The sequence below is a fragment of the Dicentrarchus labrax genome, unplaced genomic scaffold (assembly GCF_905237075.1).
Source record: "Dicentrarchus labrax unplaced genomic scaffold, dlabrax2021, whole genome shotgun sequence".
NCBI lineage: Eukaryota > Metazoa > Chordata > Actinopteri > Moronidae > Dicentrarchus > Dicentrarchus labrax.
Window position 1 is genome coordinate 18,282,175 of NW_026136704.1, and position 22,021 is coordinate 18,304,195.

At 39.0% G+C, this 22,021-nt stretch overlaps 1 protein-coding gene across 1 annotated transcript; it reads left to right on the plus strand.

Annotated features, from left to right (window-relative positions):
* Nucleotides 1–1,169: 1,169 nt before the first annotated feature.
* trarg1a (trafficking regulator of GLUT4 (SLC2A4) 1a) lies at nt 1,170–19,725 on the plus strand. The gene is given in 5 exon segments (XM_051398806.1): nt 1,170–1,432; nt 2,849–3,231; nt 3,233–3,268; nt 16,830–16,956; nt 17,523–19,725. Coding segments are annotated over 5 exon segments (741 nt in total). The 5' UTR covers nt 1,170–1,251; the 3' UTR covers nt 17,537–19,725.
* Nucleotides 19,726–22,021: the final 2,296 nt, after the last annotated feature.

Sequence of the window (22,021 nt, forward strand, 5' to 3'; positions counted from 1 at the left end):
TTACAATGTATTGAGTTTGATTAATATTTCATTCATTTGTAGTCTCATATTTACCTCATATTTATCAGAGTGATGTCAGTCTTCTTATCTAACTCTCTGAAACAGACCGAATAAGCGTATTTGTCGCGTGTTCAAAAAAACCATGCATCCAGTCATCTACCCCTGACTGACTGCTACTGATACATTGTTGTGTTTATGTCCCACAAGATGTTACACGAGCCAATGGCACCACCATCATTGCAGCTTTTTCCAAAACACTACTGCCACTCATTCTCCTAAATAACATCAAAGAACTGAAGTAGTGGCTATGTTGTTTCCTATGTGTTATTAATAGGTACTAGTACTAAAAAAACCTTTTTTAAAATGATACCAAGTCACTTATCTGAGTCTTGTAAGCACATTGCCTGTCCACAAGGTGGAGCTCTGCTCACAATTATTCTGTTTCAACCTGAACCCTGTTGAAGAAATTACCCTGAGCCCTGAGCAGCATTCTCAATTTCCTGAAGAGTCTAGGGGCTCATAAACACGGGCTAAATGATCTGTGCTGTAGGCCATCGACTGCTTCCTTTGTACATCCTGAAAGAGAATACTGCAGAGTGTTTGTTTCACAGTGGGGAGGGGCAAAGCTTTGACAGTGAGAGAAGCAAAAACAGATGGAAGGAATGAGGCACAGGGGGAGTTTAGGGGAATGCACTGGAAAAACACATTTGAATGTACTTATGTTTGTGCTGTGAAAATATTAGATCAATAGCATGACATCAGAGCGGGAGCTCAGTTTCATTCAGGGAATCCCCCCCACCCTCCTCCTCATCACTACCACAGGTCACAGTGCAGTGTAGCAGTCACTTTGGGGAATGAGGCTGACGCTAATGCACCAGTCTAATGATGAGCAAAATCAATAAGAGCAGATCAAAAGGAAAAAAGAAACACGAAAAAAATCGTGATTAAACATTGAAGCCATAGCATGCAGTACGACCAGCTTTACTAATGCGCAGCAGTGCCTGGTCTGAGGCAATTAGCTGAACAAGGAGACTAAAACGTGGTTTAATACAACACTTATTGGACACTATATGGGATTTATTGCTTATCAGATCCAGTAGGCTGAATATCCAAAGTACTGTTTAGAAAATGCAATTAAAAAAAGAGATTTGTGATGTAAGGCTGCTAGAAACCAGCCGGACTGAAACACGACGTGGATACAGTAGCCTGAATTCTGCATAGCTGGCTCTCCTCCATAAACCGCTGGTGCTGATGTTGGGAAGAAAGGGAGGAGGAGGAGGGGGAGGTGGTGGTGGTGGTGAAGGAGGCTCCGCGCCAGACTGCCCTGCTCCAACATTTGATGAGTCAAGTTTGCCAGAGAAAGCCAATTTCACACCGGAAGTACGAGCATCGTGGATTCAAAATAAAAACCTAGAAATGTCAGGCTTTGAAGGTAATAAACCAATGTATATGATTTTGTGGTGGTCTTTAGCCTGTACTTTTACTGTTAAACAGATTGCTTTGCTATAAATGTATACTGTGATTCTCTTTCATTCATTTTATGTTGCATTTTTACCCATTCATATAACATTGGGAGTTTTGTGGGTTCAGACTTGACGTGTGACTAACAGAAGGAGGTGTATTTTCAGTCAGCCTCTACAATCTGAGCTATATACACAGAAACCGTATAAATGCAGAGTAGTATTTTGTCATTTCACATACGTTTCCTTTTAATATGAGCACAAGTGTTTACCGAGGAATTCTGTATATGGAGAAAAAAAGACACACCAGATGAAGTGTACATGCCACAAAATAAATAAATTAAAATATAATAATAACTATATTAAATAGAATAATAAATACAGGACAGTTAAGAAATAGAAGAAAAAACTTAAATGTCTTTATAAAAATAAGTCTTAAAGTGTTTTAAATCAGGACAATGTTGATTCCCAATTAATGGTTATTCCACTGCTATGGATCCCTTACAGCTGCTGCCCTACACAGAAAGGGTTTAATAAGAACAACAACACGTATATTTTAAATAATACAAATGATAAATAGAGTATATCATGTATCGGTTAATTATTGTCACATACTGTATAATCAAAAGCCACTCGTTGGCAAATGAAGCTTTTATTTTGTGTTTAATCACCGGAAGTGTGCTGTTGTAATGTAGATAACTTGACACTGGTCCCAAGTTGTGTACAGTCACTGTGCTGCTGCGGCGTGGAGAGTAGAGTAGGAGAGGGGAAGAAGGTGGCTCATTTGGGGGGTCTGCTGTGAGAGAGACGTTTCAGCTTCATCCTCCTTTCTTGAGAGAAAGAAAGAGACTACGTTCAGTCTACTTTTCAAAGAACAGACAGACTCAAAGGAAAAGTGGTGGGACTGGATGAAGGCGTGCGACGGGAGCTCCTCTGAATGAATTGTTCCTCCTTGGATGTATAAGAGAGGAGGAGAGGTTTTCTGATCTGAGCCCCCCCTTCGGAAATGAGTCAATCGGCGGATGTGAAGGAAGGTGAAGGAAAGTGATTGAAGAGGAAGAATGATAGCCTATGTGCAGGAATTTTTCATCTCCTCTCTGATTTTATTCTTTTAAGGGTTTGATCTGTTACAGCAGAGCTTCTTCTTTTTTTCTTTTTTTAAAAGCACATCATCTTTCAGATAATCTTATTTTTATTATCCCACCACACCTCGGCTTGTGATCACACTCCTGGTTATTAAATCAAAGTTGATCCCAAAGATTAGTTGTAAAAACTTGCTTTGTATTACGGGATGTCGGGGCCTCCTGGCTTATAATCAATTTTGAAACTAAGTGTTGTTTTTGTTTTTTTAAATACTCCCTTTTCTGATCTAATTCCACACAACTGAGACTTGAACATGGCCATCAACACGGACACCGACTTCCTCAAGTCCAACTTGGGTGAGGGCGGAGGAGGCGCGCCGCCAGCGGACTCCCACGAGACGGAGAAACTCCTGGCGCTGACCACCGAGCCCGGAGGGAACGGGATGAAGATGTCCACCTCCTTCACGGTCAACATGGGCGGCGATAAGGGTCTGGAGGCCGACCAGAACGGCCACAGCGTCGCCGTGAGGTCGGGCTCCGCCGGTCAGCTGGCCGCCGCCCCCCTCTCCCCGTCCAAGGTCAGCCTGAGCCGCTCCTCCACCGGGAACGCGACCGTGCAGGAGACCCCGAAGCCCAAGGACTACCTCATCCTCGTCATCATGTCCTGCTTCTGCCCCGTCTGGCCCGTCAGCATTGTCCATTGTCGCACTGGTGTACTCCATCATGGTGAGTGTCACTTTACCAAACTGTCACTGTAGATCACCAAAACTATACTAAAAAAAAATTTAAAATTATTAAAATATTATAAAATAACATATATATAAATGTCTAGTTTGCATAACTCACATGACAAATAAGACAGAATGTTTTCTAAAACAGCTCTTTATTTCTGCACTGATCTGTTTATTATCTTCTAGATAATATATAGTAGTTAGCATTCACTATTTTGTACATATGATTTTGATATTTGCAGAAAGTGAGAGTGATATTTTAGAGAACAGGGATGGCAATCAAACTGCTTTGATTGTATTTGACAGGTGACGTCTTAAAATTACTTAATTTGACAGTCGGAAAACAGATTAAAACAGCATATCAACCTATCTTTGAGAGGGCAGAATTGATATTTGGTGTTCACTGGAAATCACAATTAATAATAAATCAATTATCACAATATTCATATACATATTCATATATACATATCACTGATTCATTTTCTTCAACTGACACAACTGGTGTCTTGCCTTTTTATTGTCTACCCCGCGTGAATGGTATTTATTTAACAGACACCAGAGTCTGCAGAGCGTAAAAATCAAATTTCATCCTTTGAGGGACACATTTATGGTGGAAAAACAGGTTGCGTAAGCTGTTTCCAAACAATTCCATCAAAACCAGAGAGGCCCTCGGATGCCACAGAACACTTGTCTGATCTCAGTGTCTTATCTGAATATGGATATCTCAAAAGTCCTCCAAATGTTGCATATTCATGGAAAGAAAAAATTGCAGCAAGTGCAATGCAGTTGCTTCTGTGGTCCCTGACAAACTCACTGAATATCAGGGTTTGCTGTAACGCACACACACACACGCACACTCTCTCCCTCTCTCTCACACACACACACACACACACACACACACACACACACACACACACACACACTAGAGCTCAGTGCATCATTAGCTATCCCAGTGCTGAGGCTTTAAGTGATCCCAGGTCTGCTGCTGCCACTCAGCTGCCGGTTGTTCTGGTTTAGAGGAGCTGACACTTGATTAATCCTCTCACCCAAAGTTTCAGGATGCAAGAAATGCTGACACAAAATGCAGCTGAGACACTGAAGTCTCAACGGGCAGCCAGGGATGCTTAATATGCTGCTACTGTTTAGTACTCTCCATTCAATCATTGTTTTCTGAACTAACAATGGACCTTTCACATGGTCCACACTCATACTGCAGCACATGTATCTGAGTCGACGAGAAGTATGTTGATGCTCTACGATAAAATTGAAAGCTGCCACTTTCTTGTTGTCACCCTGCGCAGGGGCGAGAGGCTGCAGTAAAAATGGTGGCGTTACAGCCGTGAGAGCTTATAGCTTATTTCAATCATCCAGTGCAAGAGTGTCCTAGATATCAAAGCGATAGATGCTGAATTTAGATGTGTAATTATACAAACGAGGTGTGAAGGTCAAGTGTAACTTGAGCAGGGAAATGTGTGTCAGTTTTGTGTCTGACAATTACTTTATGGTTTTTAAAAAATAAGCATTGATAAAGTCAGCTATACGTCATTAATAGCGACCCTCAATTCACTTTGGCACACATATTGTATTAATAAAAACCTATAAGTTACGCAATATGCCAATATTACACAGTGGCATCACAGCCTGTCCACTTAGCTGATTAGGTCCACATTTTGTCTTCAAATTAAGAGGGTGTAAGAAGATATCAAAAAATATCATATTGCTATATTTTACTTAATGATAATGTATTGATTCTTAAAAATAATGTATTGATTTTGGTGTTGAAACCCCCAACTGCTTGATATAAGTGATGTATAACGTAAACTGAGGGCTATGATGTTGGATGTTACAGAGACTGTGATAAACACAAAAGCAGATCCCACTGCTCTGGTACAAGTAAACTTTTTTAACTTTAGACTTTGACAGTTTTCCTAAAATTGCATTTTCTATTTTTCTAAATCACAATATACTGCCTTGCTTACAGTATATAGCAATATATTGGATTGTAACTCTTGTATTATGATATGTATCGTATCGCCGAACGAAATGTTTTGTTATTCAGAAGTCCAGAAAGGTTTTTACAGCCAACAATTGACTGTAAAATCTGTGAATTATGTCACTCAAAATTCGGAATTACACCAAAATGGGATGCTAGTTTAGAGGAGATATATATATATATTTTTATTTTTTTATTTTTGTTGAAATGTAATCTGATGAAAATCATAAAATATCAGGTTTTGTGGAACAGCAACAAATAATTTTGTTTGGTTGCTTTACAGCAGGTGCACTGAAAACATATTAAGTCTGAAATGAGAAAACTGAACCCACACAAGCTGAGAGAGTTTAGGGCGTGTAAACTACAGGAGTACTAAATGAAATATATAACACAATGAAGGTTTGTTTACATCCTGGGGTCAGAGACAAAATAAGATAAGATAAGATAAGATAGGTTTTATTTGTCACATGCACAGTTATACATAGTACAATGCACAGTGAAATGTATTAGTATAAATAAATAACCAATTGAGGGTGCACCACCTTCATTGCAGCAAGCTAAGTGTGAATGACTCAGAGAGGCAGTGTTACATCTGTAAGGAGTTTCTCAAATCTTGAATGTCGTCGTCATGAGATATCTAGTTGTTTGGATTTTTTGTAGAGAATCAAAAGCCAAAGAAAACAAAGTTTACAGAGGAGTTGGAAACTACATAATTTGTCGGTTTTTGTCACTCCCCATTGCAAACGCACATTCATGCGAAAAATAACTTTATGCATTTGGCACAAACAGTGGATCATCAAGATGTGTCACAACAAAACAAAACCAAATAAAGTGTCTTGTTTCGTTGGAACTTTTGTGTGTTGGAGCCGGGAAACAGCGGCAGAGAAGGCGTTCTGTACCCAAGCAGCACAGATAAATACAGCTTTTGATTGGACTTTGCATTAAGTACCTGGCAGTATTCTACCAGGAGTCTTTTAGTGGCATCAATAGTAACTCTGTTTTGTCAGGATTTTAACTCCTGTTGGTGGATGGCAGCTTATTGGCACACGCCATTTGATGTTTTTCAGCGCACTTTACATCTGACACTGTAGAGCAGCCAACACACGGATCTACAGAGAAACAAGGCAAAGGCAATGCAGTAAACCCATTAGTTCTGTAATATCACTCCTGTGGGCACTACACACCAAAGGGAATATCAGGCAGTATCCATGAGACTGCTTGTACTTCCCTGAGCCATCATCATGAACCCACTGACATTCACAAGTCAGCCACTTGCTAATGGCACAGAGAGAGTGTGTGTGTGTGTGTGTGTGTGTGAGAGAGAGAGAGAGAGAGAGAGAGAGAGAGAGAGAGAGTGAGAGAGAGAGAGAGGGTGAGAGATAGAGAGGGGTTTTGACAGAGGGCAGAAGAAAGAAAAGTGAAGGAGGGAGAAACTGGATCTGGCCACTAACTCAATAGAAGGCGAGAGAAGTCAATTTAGTTTCTCTGCAGAGGACAGATTGAAGCAGTTAGCCAACTCTGTGGCAGCGATCAACATTCTCTCTGTTTCCTGGGTGTATGGAAAGGGTATATGGGCCTCGCAAAGAAGATCAAAACATCATTCGCTACAAGGGCAGATGGGTGTGAGAGAGACAGCAAATGGCTATAAAGTAGTTTAAAGTAGTTAGTTTCTATCACTGGAATAGAAAGGAATTGAATCAGATACCACAGTGATGCCAGATAAGTGCAAGTGAGCCAGAGCAGGAAAACAGAGGTTTACAACACTCAGTAATGTGGTTTAAACCACACGATATGCAGCCCTAGAGTGTGAGCTCACCACTAAGTGCCAATATTCTCCTCGCCCATGTGAAATGGACATTTTTGGAGAGTTGAATGGGGGAAAAAAGAAACTGCTCAACTGATGTTAAAATGGTATTAATGAGGGGAGGTTAGAGGAAACAGCCCAGACTCCAGGAAATTAAATTAAATTTAAAAAAAAGAAAAAGAAAGAGAAAGGGGATGAGCATGTAGCTGTGGTTGCATTGTTGATGAGTTTGCCTTCAACATCCACTGACCTGGGTTCAGGTATTACTTCGTAATGAGGCTTTCTACTACATTTAATACTATTATGTACAATGTAATATTTTACGCTCAGTCTATTCACTTTAAACCTAAACCATAACCTTAGCTTGCAAGTATAGTATTCAAACTTAAATATTACTTTAAACCTGCACTAATCAATATTTCTTACTGTATAAGTGAATTATATAGTGAATTACTACGAGATAATTCTGAGAAATCTCAGATCCTCTGCAGTTCTATGGAGTCTTTTTTTGTCTATTTTGGATCATTATTTTTGGTTTTTGGGCCCGCAACTCCGCTCTCATCAACCCTTCTTTCAGCAAGGCAGCTAATTTGAGCAAAAAAGCTCTGAGACATTGTACTGTACATTAACCTTTCCAGCACCAAACAGCAGAGAGACAATGGTATCGACAAATACGAGAACATAGTGGATCCTTTAGCAGCTGAAAAAGTTCAGATGTTTCCTCCAGAAGTTGGTGAAGACCAAAAGAGAACTTAAAGGAGAGTGAATTTTGAATTTACCTTCATCAGGATTCATCATCATGCATGTTTGATGTGTCTATATAAACTATATATTTTTTTAAAAACCAACGTATGCAGCTCCTCTTAACCAAATTGTTGTGGAGTCCACCTTCAAAATGACTGGACAATTCATGTTGTCACATCCTTTTATTGTGGCGGTGACATTTCTTCATGCTATTTATGTCCACAGTAGTAACTGAACTGAACTGAAAGTGTTATGAGGCATCACTGTAGGAAAAGTTACAGTAGGAATGTTATGATATAGATATTAGATGAAAAATGAATTGTGAAACTCTTTTTCAATAGCAGAGGACGCTATCTGCTTTTGATTTCTTAAACATCCCACGTCACTCATGTCAGTAGCTGTATCAAGACGTCAGTTTCACTTTTACCAAAAAAAGGAAATGTGCATTGTTTTGCACAGTTTATAACTAAAAAAATCTATAATATGATAAAGAAAATACATTTTCGTGTGAAAATAATTGGTTTGTATTGATCATTGTATTGTATTGTGAACCCAGTGCTGTGCATTAAATCAAATTGTGAGTTGAGTGCATTGTTACATCCCTAAGTAAAAGTTATAAGTAATATATACACTGTACAGACACAAAGCATGAGATAGGTTTCCATGTTTTAATCCCGTAAGCGACCAAAATGAACTATAATTAAGTACAATCTGTTAAGGCCTCATTTGCCTTGTAAGAGTCAGCGTCTTTCTGTACTGGCAGATGGTGCATTGCTAACAACAAAAGTGACATTCATCATCATCCACTACCACTTCCAGCAGCAGAAGCACCTAAAAGCCAACTTCCAGCTGGCTGCCGCCACAGATCTCTGACAGATGCTCTGGCGAGGAAGGCTTGCGGCTGGCAAACGCAGAAGATGTGCAGTCAATTATGGGGATTGGAGAGGCAGGGGTTTTTACTGCCCAGACCAGCCTATCCCAGTAATGGGAAGGCCCAAACTGCAGAAGCGTTATTGCACGCTTGGCAGATTTGCCTGTGAAATATGGACTCGCAATGCTGCACTGGATGGATGACAGTGTGTGTGTGTGTGTGTGTGTGTGTGTGTGTGTGTGTGTGTGTGTTGTTTGCTGCCAATAATATGAAGCCTATTAAAGAGAAAATCAAAGACTACGCCTATTATAATAGTAATTAAAATAATAGAAGATTTACTTGTTATTTGCAATGTTAAACTTGTGCAAGTGATGATATTATCATTCCACAGTGGATAAAATAGAATATATGGAAAGCTAAGACTGTCATGGTACAGCTCAACTCAGCTTTACCAGGCATGGAGGAGGGGTGCGTCAGCCTTACAGGGGCTTGTATGATACTTGTACTGGGAGCTTCCAAAGTCAGAAAGATTCAGTTCCTACTTCGATATTAACACTGAATGGAAATTGTATCGTACCCCAGCAAAATATTTATGTATTACGAAGTGTTTTTCACATTTTCTTTTCATTAGCTTTGTTATTACAGTAATTTATTACACGTAAAGAAATATGGATGAATTCCACAGTAATAAGTAACACTATCAGTTGCTTTTTTAATGGGATATGGTTTTCAAAGTATCTTTATATCCAAAGTTGCCAATAAGTCACCAAAAGCACTACATTGCAGTCTGTATTATATTTTAATACTCTTGAGCTTAGCTATTATTTATGTATGTCATCACTCCTATATCTCATTGGGTTTTTAGCCACTTTGCTAGCGGCTTGGCTCAAGTGATGGTGATGCCGGTCTGTCAGTCTGTCGGCCGACCACTTTGGCCCAGACTGAAATATTTATGAAACTGCTGAATCGATTGCCGTGAAAACTGGTTCACACATTCACGTCTCCCTTAACCATTAGAAGCTGACCAGCCTCAGCTGTATGCTACTTTGTATTTAGTGCTAATTAGCGTTGTTAAAATTTCACCACTAAATCACTCAGAACTTCTTCCTAACTTTATCAAAATAGTCCAAATCTAATTTTACATCTCAACAAGGTAGTAAGGAGCTATACGTGCATTTAATGTTGTAACTGGACTCTTGTTGTTGCTCATCTTTTTAAATCATCTGATGTATCCGGATAAAGCTTCTCCTGATTGGTTATTAGTGCTTCCTCTTCTTGTATCAATCTGATAGCTATTTAGTTACAGATGTGTTTGCCTCATTCAGGACAGGAACTTTGTAGACGTACTGTGTAATGATAATCTAATTTTGTTTTGACAAACACATTACTAATAGCAGCATGCTACATTAATCTTGAACTAAATTGTGAAACTTGACCCTAGATTATCTAAATAAGCCCGTCTGATAGTGGTTCCCTCATTACTGATGTGCTAAATGGCATATACCATGTTGGTGCCACAAAAATACAAGGTCATAATTATGATCTTGTATTTTGTGTACACTTACACACTTATTTGAACTGTGTTTCCAGTTCAAAAGCAAACCAAGATATAAATACAATTAATGTATGAGCTGCAGCAGCAACTAAAATGCCACGATGGATCTGACAGATTTGATCATCTGACAACATTGAGTGGTTTGCAATTTTAATGGCGATTCCACTGTAACAAGACTGAGTCTAAAAGCCCTGTTAGCTGCCCCTAGAGGCTGTGATGCTCCTTACACCCAACCAGACTAAAGTGGTTCAAACTAACAGACTGAGAGACCAAAGGCTCAGACAATAACTTGTTCTCTCTCTTTTAGGGCTTAAAAATAACTACAGTTACTTAAAGTTACTGACGTTTTTATAGTGTGGGGACACATAAAACAAGAGGTATGAAGGAAAATGAATGTTATAATGGGTGTAAATGCAAATTAACAAATTTTATCGAATTGTCTGATAACATAACTACACACCAGCTCCTGGTTGTACACTGTTCCACTCCACCAGGCTGCTGCTGGCCCTCTATTATTAATGACAAGAGAGAAAGGGAGCACTTACTGACTTACTAGTCTCCACCTCCCTCTGCTGAACACATGGACTAGAGACAGAGTAGTGTGTGTGTGTGTGTGTGTGTGTGTGTGTGTGTGTGTGTGTGTGTGTGTGTGTGTGTGTGTGTGTGTGTGTGTATACACTGGTAGCACAATGAATACTGGACAAGACACTTTGAGGGTAGAATTTCCCATTCAGAAAACAAATATGACCAGGCTTACTCTCCCTGTGAATCAATACAAACATTCATCAGCTAAACGGAAGGTGCCTCCCACTAACCACTACGCACACACACACACACACATACGTACGCACACTAAATCTCTTGCTGGCCCTGAGGCTAACATTAAAAATAGGCTGGGTGTAAAGGATGCTGACATAGAAGCCTACCCTTATTTCTTTCCCTCATTTGTTTTAAATCTTCCTGTTTTTCATTAATGTTTTCTCTCTAAGTGAGCTAAATAGGCAGTGTTTTCTGAAAGAGGCTTCCATTGATTTAAGGTGCTGATGTTGCTTTTCACTGCGATGTGAGTCCAGATCAATACAGGCTCCACTGGGACTGTGTTTGTACCATAGCTTCACATTGCAGTCCTGGAAGTGAGAAGTGTGTGTGAGTGAGAGAAAAAAATCTCTTATTACTGTCAAGACCCAGATTGAAACCTGCACTGATTTAGCTTTTGTGGCTTAAGTCACATTGATTAATACAATTGTACCAAAGCCTGCTTGAATTGTCAATTTTTGTCAGTGATATCTCTTACTGTAGAAATGTTGTGCTTTTGGTATAATGTGAATATATATGCTAACTAAATTGAATTAAGTAAACTACTTGTCATGATACATACAAACCCTGTTTCATCTGACATTCAAGGGAACTTTTACCCATCAACAAGCAGTTAAGATCATATTTTGTATATGCCACTTAAATAAATATCCAAAATATTCAGATGAAAACTTTAAATTATATATACTGTTTTCCAAAAACAAAAAAAACAGATTGCAACATCAGTGTACTTGTTGCTCCCTGGTTCAGTGGAACACCCCAGGGTTCCTGTCCCCACCTACCTGCACCAAGTGCACTGTGGGATCTGACTACACTAGAGACTGCCTGGAGACAGAGAGGCTCATGGGAGTGAGAGGATGAAGTCAGGAGATCAGGGAGGATAGAGGGAGGGCTCTCTCTCTGCAGTGTAATCTCATTTAAAACTGAGGCAACTCCAACTCCACACCCTCAGTATCGACAGAGTGAGTCAAGAAGACACACTGAAAACATTTTTGTAATCAGTATGAGGTATTGTCGAGGAGTCCCTTCCATCTCTGTGTTGAAATTTAAGGAGCAATACCACACTTCCTAATATAAAAAAGGGAAATAATAACACCTCTCCCATTTTTTCATCTTAGATGATTTCCACAATGGTTAAATTAAAGCCACATTCATTGGGGGTAAATGTAAGAGTTAAGTCATTAGACAACGCACAGCTAAATTTGCTTTAATAGGCCACATTTTGTCCTTAAATATTTATGAACATACATTGAGCGAAGCCTGCGAGCTAGTTCAGGCAGTCAACTCGAGCTGCACCTTATTCTATAATCACTAACCAAGTGCTCCCTTCCAATCTGGCGGTCTATTTAAACTGCACAATTTCCCAGCTCTCCCTCTGCTCTGTCAATGTGGCTGTTGTCCTGCATCCGTATTGCTGCCTGCTGCGCTGTAAGCCCCACCACCACCCCAGCATCCACCTGTAGGCTCCGGCTAGGGGTTTAACGTATTTTCTCATCACTCCCCAATATCTCTATGTAAACATACCTGAGGGGAATGATGAGGTTGGAGCCAAAATCTAAATATGCTATACTGCTGTAATAAACATTTCAAACGTGAGTTGTCTGACTGAAATGTATTTGTGTGTGTGTGTGCATGTGTGTGTGTTCACATTGGGTGATTATTCCATTTAATACCACTCTATCCTTATGGAGAAACACACCCTACATATACAGCTGTGTAATTTAATATAGACGAAGGGAGTGAGAGGTCCATTTCCTGCTGCACTGCACGGAGCCTTTGCTTTAAAAAAACATGTTCAGAACCACGGACAGCTCCTGAAGTTTTTATCAGGTTTAAAATGTGCAGGATGGTGCCGTCACAAGAGCAAGTACATGGCCTTGTTGCATGGGAGGTTTATATTTAGTCTGATGAAGAGCAGCGTTGCTCGATACAACATTATTTGCTAACTTTCAGCTCAGCACCTGTCTGTGTTTGGTTTGTATGTGCGTGCATATACGCCTATTTGTAGGTTTGTGTTTTGAACATGAGCTTTGTTACATGTGATCTCTTAACCTTCTCTCCTTGCTATTTGGTGTAGCTATAGTGTGAGTGACACTTTTCTAATACTGATTCCGTCCTCTGAACACTCTCAGTTTATCGGGGCAAGGGCCCAAATAGTAGTTAAAACCACCCCACAGGGATGCTGACCCAGGCTGACTCCACCAGCTGTTCTTGTATACAGAGCCCAAGCCGCTCCGGATTGAAATCCAATGAGTGGACAGGCCACTGCATAACCTGATTTCACTGTTTTATTCATGAAAGCATTCTTGGACAGTTTTGACCTCCTGACATGGTGCATTATACTATTAAAAATCCCTGATAGGTGCTCACACTGCTGGCATAAGGGGATGGTCAGATGTCCTCTAGCATTCAAACATGAATTATAAAGGGCTCAGTGAGTGCCATGCAAACACAATCAACACCATCACACTTCCACCAGACTGCAATGTTTTCACTCTGCGTGAGTTTGTCCAACTCTCCTGTGTCCAATGTTGTTGTTCCTTACCTCAGTACAACCTGTAATTCGTGTTATGAGCAGGAAGAAACACTCTGTTGGGTCATTAACTGTAACTGTATTTGTGTTAAGGTGGGACAGGTTATGCATTCCCATTATTATATTATTATGGAGTTTTCAGCACCAATGCTGTACTCAGCAGCTATTCCCATTCAATAATCACAACAATTGAAATGATGTTCAAAAGAGAGAGTCCATCTCTCTTCTTCTTCTTTCCTACCGTATAGTAATTTCCTAAAACAGCTTTTTACCAAACGTTACCCAAGCGGGAGTAAATATTTGGGGACTATATACTGATTGACTTTTTCAGCAACAACAATACACGGTTGGTGAACCTTTAGTTTTACAACAAAATCGATCAATGACAAGATGTCAAGAGTGTGTGTGTGTGTGTGTGTGTGTGTGTGTGTGTGTGTGTGTGTGTGTGTTTATACGCTGGTTGGTTTTTGTACAGTAGTGTGTGTTTAACAGTATCAAAATTAAAAGCAGCCCAAATTTAAAACAAATTCAAATCAATGAGAAGATCAACTGTGTGAGATTTGGTGTTTTGGGACTCTCATACATGGAAGCAATGCACAAGGATTGAGGATCCATCCATCATTCCTCGCACACATACACATAAATCATCCTGTCTCCATATCTGCAGCATACATAAAGCAATATACATACAACATTAAGTTGATCTACAACCCCTTCACACTGCTGCGCTCACTCCATCCAATTGGCTCTGCAAGTCACATCCTTCCATCAATCCCAATCCGCCAATCTGAAATAGACAATTTCACTGCTCACAACTGGGAATAAACTATCGTTGGCATTTTACCTTACGGGACTCTACAGCACCCCGCAGACAAGTCAACATTACTGCACTGTATGTGTGTCATTTCTCCTTTAAAATAACTTGGCTGTCGATTAAAGGAAAACCACCTGATAAATATTTTAAAGTGTTACTCTCGGAGAACTCAAGCTCTTGTACTACGGAGGGAACCGTCTCTGGGTTGTGTTTGGAGGACCAAAACTGTACATCACTGTAGTTTATGATGGGGTTTTTTTATGTTTTATGTTTTATGTTGTGTCAATATGTATTTGTTTATTAGGATCCTAACTAGTGCCAGCTCTTCATTGGGTCCACAAAACCATCAATATGGTTACTGCTGTATGTCATGAAAATATTTAGGTTTTCTTTGTTACTGGTTTCTTGTATTGATAAATGTCAACTCACTGGCGAGTTTTACTTATTGAATGTCACTGTGGATAAATTAAATATGAACATCACAACTCTCAGAAAACAGATTCAATAGGTCACATCTTATAGGCAAGTTTATGTAGCTCAGTTTTTCAGTATTTTACATATTGATCATATTGTAGCATTAATGCCCAGGAATTTAGTCATATAGTATATCAGCCATATTTTTTTCCCCACATGGCCTCCAGTATCCATCCTGTACCTGATAACCTCTTTGAGTAAATTTCAGCTGTGGATTCAAAAAATATGGTATTACTTTCCCCCAAGAGAGCTCGCTCCAGGACCTTGGGTTGGTAGTCTTAGCTTTCCCATATATTCGATCGTCTTCAGATGTCTATCATGCCAGATTCCTTCTCCCAGTTCTGTTTGACACAGACACAAGTGTAGTTTTTGGAGGTTTTTATTCTATTGTATATTCATGATATAAGATACTTGTTATCTTTAATCCTCTTTAGGAATTATTGATATTATTGCCTCGTTCCATTTTTGGTGTGTTTGTCCTTCTTTAAGTGTGTGGTTAAAGCACCTGAGAGCACTTGCATTCATTCAGGCTTGAAGGTTTTGTACCATTCAGCTGTGAAACCATCAGACCCTGGTGTTTTGTTCGCATTCGGTCGGGAGATGGCATTATCCAGTTCACTGACGGTTATCTCTGCAGTCAGTGTCAGATGGTGTCCTATTGTGCAAAGATCCAGAGATTTCAAGAATTGTGAAAAGAGTTTTGTCAGGTTGGGTTAAAGGTCCTTTGTTTGGGCCTCGAAGAATTGTTGAATATCTTCTAGTTTGTAACATATTTTATTATTTATTTGATTTCTTAGTTTCTCTCTGTTGTTTTCCTGATCAACATGATAGTCGTGATGTTTTTATAATATTTTTGTCTAGTAAATCTCTGTTTTTCTTCATCACAAATTCAATTTATTCATTTTTGGACATTAATTGGGCTAAACATTTTTTATTTTATTTTTTTAATACAGTTCTGAATTTCTAGGTTTTTCAGTTTCGACTAGTTCTAATAAATATTTATGCTTTTCCTTTTTTCTATGGGTAGTGAATGCAATAGTGTCACCTCCTGTTGATGTCACAGTACATTTGCCAATAATGTTTCCTTATCCTTATTTTCCAAGGACTGTTTCAATTTTTTTTGATATAATATTATCAATATTCAGTATACTGGTGTTAAGTCTCCACAATGTTTCCCTCTTATTATTATCCAGGAGTAACGTAAGATACGCTCCTGAGTGGCCTATAACATTTCTAACACCTATTTTGCAATGGACATGAAAAGTAATCTAAGCTGTAGTATTTTGCAAGTAATAAGCGAGTTGCTTTTGAGTGGAGGTCCCTCCATCTATCACACCAGATTCCCTCAACAGTTTCCTCATGAACTTTATTTTTTCTGCTTAAGCAACTTAGTACCGTCAAGTTTGGGTTTTATTTGATTGTTCCAGTCCCACAGATTAATATTCCTGATGATGACTTTATCTTTATTATTCTTTTTAATGATCTGTCACGACCTGATGAAAACATTAAATAAAGTTACTTCTGTGTGATCTATCATCCCTTTAACTAGAATATAGTGACCTTCCTTATCGTAGATTTGAGTGGTTAGAAAAATTACCTGTTAGAGAGTAATATGGCCACTCCTCTCTTTTGCAATGATTTATGAGAGGAATGAAATGTATTAATGAATCCTTTTTCAAAGTTCAAAGTTAGAGAGACACGTCTTTTCCCAAAAACATCACTTGTATGTTTTATTTTAGCAGTAACATTAACTATTTCTCTGCATTATATAACCCATTCATCTTGTTACCTTTGGTGGCCCATTGAAATTGAAAAAAACTGCTATTTTATAAGCTATGGTTAACAATTTATGTATGAATGTAACATCTTACAGTATATAAATCTATGCCTTGCTTAACATTATGATTCAAATGTTCCTCTTGGTGATATACTGTGTTTTTGTGTGTCTCCAGTCCAGAAACAGTCTCCAGGTGGGGGATATTGACGGGGCAAGGAGGCTGGGTCGACTGGCTCGTCTGCTCAGTATTGTCTCCATCGTCCTGGGCATTGTCATAATCATAGTCTACGTCTCAGTTTCAGGTACAGAAACAAAGACAAATAGGACACATTGCAGAATACAATGACGTACATTTTGAAAAATAAATGTGTTAAACCTGCCTGCCTTATACCACAGCTGATTTTAATGTTTGTGATAAAGACTCATTATTTATTTGTGCATGAAGTAAATTATTTGTTTATAGTAGAGCTTATTTTAAGTCTGCAAAGGGAGAAATATTTGGACATAATGTATAGTGTGTGTACGTGTGTCACTCACAAATGCACACAGGGCTTTTACAACAAGTGTTCATCAACAAAGAATACCTACTGCATTACGATTACAGGGTGATATATGACACTACCACACAAGCATGAGATGTGTGTTTTTCGATGTCCTAACTCAGCACATTTCCAAGCGTTGTGTGTGTGTGCGTAGATTGATTTAGCACTGCAGCGAGTGTAGTAGGCTGACTGTGCAGCAAGGGCGGCTACGCTGCTGCTCAAAGCCTACGACACTTGAGCTACACCAGTCAAAATAATGAAGCTGTCTTTGTGTCTGACCTGACTTTATCTGACAATGCCTTGTTCTCCTCTTCTTTCTTTTACAGTCGTAAAGCACTGACATGGAGGACCCGAGAGAAGAAAATGAACCGTGAAAGCCTAACCACGGACGCAACAAGGGAAAAAAATAAAAGCCCATTCCAAAAAAACAAAAATCTTAACTTAATGTCATATGGTAATTACATCATGACCACCCTCAGAATGCAAAAAATAGGTAACCCATGAGAGTAGAAGCAAGTATACAAACGAAAAAATCATTCAGAGATGCATGCATTAGAATCCAGTAACATTTGCTTGACAAAAATAAAACCTGATGTAGAATTGTTCAGGTTAAAACAGAGGAAAAATAAAATGCAGATTTGTTTGTGGACAGAAGGACTCATAAATGTTTCTTTTTGGAATAATGGACTTCTTAAAATGAAGAGGATGACCTACTATGAGGAGGGAGTGAACAATTGACGTTTTCGTGTCTAGGATGGGACTCCTTTGAAAAATGGATTCTGGGTTTTGGACGTCAAACTTTGGACAGCTGCATATAATCCTCATATATTCCTTACTGAATCTCTTGCATTCAAAGCATATACAGCTACAAATATATTTGAAATATGGATATATGAATATATATATATATATATATAGATGTACATTTTATAAAAAATGTTTGTATGCCAAGTGGTGCTGGGTTTGTTAAGACTGTCACAATGGCTTTGTCAGCACTTGGATTATCACCGGAAATTCAAGGGTTTGTGAAAAGACACATTTTTAATTTTTGTTATTTATTATAATTTTTGAAACTAAAAAGAAATTGAGACCAACTGCATGCCTGAATGTATATAACCAAACGTCTGCCTTCGTTTGACTGTTATTAGTTGTCTCTTTTCATATAAAGGAGTCAGAGAGGCTAACAGGTTTGCACATGAAAGAGTGATTTGTGTACATTATGTGAGTCCAGCCACTGTAGAATGTGTGAGGACTGTGATCTAACACTCAAACACCCCCCTTTATGTCCCAAAAAATACCTTTGCCTTGCTCTGGCAGAGACTGAAACGCATGCCAAATCTCCCACCATCCCTTGGTCCCTTCTTTTCTTTCACATACTCTAATTCTTTACCACAAAACCTGACTTAGTGGCTGCCATCCTTCAGTTTTGTCTCTTCCTTAAACTCCATTTTACATACCTTGTACTACCTTTCTACACCATAGCTCCCTATTTTCCATTACCATTCTTACCCTGTTATACGTTGACTGTTAAATTTCATTGTTTCACTGAATGTTTTTTCTGCTCCTTGTGCTGGTATGAAATGTATTTATATGGGAAAATATATATATGCAATATGTACGCATGCTATGGGCCAAACAGGCTTACACACATTTATTTTTTTGTAAACGAACAGGCCTTTGAGTTTGAGTAACAACAAATAGCATTTAAATAATACTTCTTTTTAATCCGTCACTTTATCAGAGAGAAGTCACTCTATTAAATCCCCTGTGGCTATGCAGGACTGTTGTATTGACACATTACAGGCTTATGCTACAAGCACAGCTAACATCACTGTAAGATCATTTAGCATCATTTACATCCACAGCTTTTCTTTACGCATTTATGTTTTTGTTTTTTTATCTTGTGCAATTTAAATCAGGAATCGTTTGGACAAAGTCTCTTTAAAGTGGTATAAAGCGATTAGTTGAGTTCCAGTGGTTGTTTGTTTAAGGGCTCATACAAGTGAAACAGGAAAATCACACCAGCTAATTACGACCGATGAGGGAGGACATTTATCAGACTATGCAGCTATAAAGCGATTCTTCCACGTCCTAAACTGAACATCATCAATGTAAGGCTGAACAACTGCAATCATATCAAGTATAAACACCATGTAGCACAATGTTTTGTGCAAAATGGGGTTTTAATCGATTTCACTCCAGTTGTACATAAAAATCACAATGTTTATCAGAACACCAGAAACAGCAAAATCCAAAGAGTCCCCATGTTTACCACCACGCTAATGAAAAAATATTTACATTACATTGTTGCCAAAATGGCGGTGTGTAATTTCTGTAGAAGATTAAGTTTCCATCTCTGAAACTGGTGTCTAGCCTATAAGCTCTGCTCTGTCAGTAAAACAGTTCAAAACTTCATTCCATTCCCATAGATTACTGTGCTTATTTTTCCAGTATACTGTATGTTCCAGTTTTCATCTTTGTGGTGTACATTAAGCATGTCTGGAATAAATGTTACCATGCATGGTCCAATCGTTGCCTTTTATGTGGGGTTTGTGTGCTGACAGCCAGAAAAAGGAGAGTTTACAGCCATGAAGCAGCTCTGAGAGGATCTACTGAGATAGATGCTAACATGCTCACAATGACAATGCTGACATGTTGATGTATAGCAGGTGTATGTTTACTATGTTCAACATCTTACTTTAGCATGTCAACATGCTTACAGAGTACAGCTGAGGCTGATGGTGAATGTATTTGATCATTAACAAAAATATAAACGTTTTACCTGAAAATGAAAGGATCAAGTCATGTCAAATTCATACTGATAGGAACATGAATAATATAAGGGCCAAATCTGATTGCAATCTAATCAAAATATCTCATTAAAGAACAAAAATGTCAACCTTAAGGTGGCACTTCAGGGAAACGCCAAAGTCGGTAGACTTTATCTTCTGGGGATGACGAATGTGTACAGAATTTAATGTCCATCCATCCAATGGCTGGTGAGGTGTTTCGGGCTGAACCAAAATGGTGGCCCAGCTGACTGACTTTGCCACCAGTGGGTAAGAAGTTGTGCCAGATATTAAGTGTACTTTTTGAACAGTTGTAAAACAAAAACAAACAAAAAATCACTGTCATCAATGATGAAAAGGACCAAAAAAGAAGTCATAATTTCTCACACTTACCTCTCATGCATGAGGAGATTGGACACAATAAGAGCTACACCCGTGGTTACAGAATAAAAGACCACATTTGTGTAGGTAGTATTTATACATAATGTTCAGCTTTTATTGAGACTGAATCAGAGAGATTGATTTTACTCTACATTAAGGCTGCCATCTGCAGTGCTGCTGTATTGGAGTGCACTATATTGGACAGCTGTTGCTCGTATAATATTTAAAACCCTGTACATACAGCAGCACACAAACACCATTTATCATGACTGCCACAACTATGCCTTAGAGATGGTTCTGGAAAAAAATGGAACATGAAGAATTCATAACAGATTTTGCACTTTTAAAGCTCCCCACACCTACACACTGCAGAGTAGCGGCCTATAACGTAACCCTTTCTTCTGCCATTGAAGGTAAGGGCTTTTCTCTGTTTCATATACAAACATTCTGCCCTTTAATTGACCAAAAAAATTTTGATTGTTTTGCTAAAAGCTAGGATAATGCCTATCTTTACACTCAAAAAGCCTTTTATCTCATCAATAAACATCCGCAGAGAAAAGCGATCAAGGCCCGAAAGTCATCAGACGAGCGAATCATCCCTGACGTTCACGAAATACTGCTTAAAATAGCCATTATTTCCACACAGATACAGAGGACCAGACTTGTGTCTTACATTTCAGCTGCTGTGAATACACAGACTTTGTGCTTGTCAGAAGTCAGTGTAGTGGGACCCGTCAAAGTGAGAGGATCTGGTGCTTTAGTTCTGCTTGGGTGGCGTTCAGTTTGAGTAGCTGAAATATTCAGGAGTTTAACACAAGGTTAGGGTCTGCAGTCTACTTGATGGCATGTGCATGTTTGAACCAAAAGTAGACTTCAGCACAGGATTTCCTTTCTAAATTAAGTAAGATATTCAAGGAAAGATGTAAATGCGTGTCTGTGTGCTGTAAACATTTTTTAAAAAAGCTAGAAAACATGAGGACATTTTATAGAAACTGCAGTCTGATCACAGTCTTCTATACTTTGTCTTTCTTTGTGAAGACAGCATCAAACAGAGGGAATGAGGACAAGAAACCAAATTTATCCTCTTCAGCCCATTGAAGTGAGCCTATTTTATTTGGATTCCAGTTGAGTAACCGCCTGAAGCTGCGAGACAAAAACACATTGATGTTTCTCACACGGCTGCCTTGCTTTCACATTTCTACACCCCGGCCAACTTGACTTTAATCAAACAAGTCAAACCTAGTCTGCAAGCATTCCCATCTCAGATGTATGCCTAGTTTCCCACCTTTAAATGCGTCACTTCCAGGTGGATGTAAATCAAATAGGAGGTTTATGATGGGCTCTGCCAGGTATACTAACAACAGGTGCAAAATGGTTTGAATCATTCAGTAGAAATTTAGAAGTAGTGCACTGAAGGCAACAGAAGAGGCTGGTTTGCTGTGGTAGACATTTCACCACTTCATACAAGATGCTTATTTCACATGCAGTAGCTCACTCACAGCTGGTGCCCAATGTACCAAGGCTGAGTCCTTGCTGCAAAGCTCTCTCTCTCTCTCTCTCTCTCTCTCTCTCTCTCTCTCTCTCTCTCTCTCTCTCTCTCTCTCTCTCTCTCTCTCTCTCTCTCTCTCTCTGTCTGTCTGTCTGTCTGTCTGTCT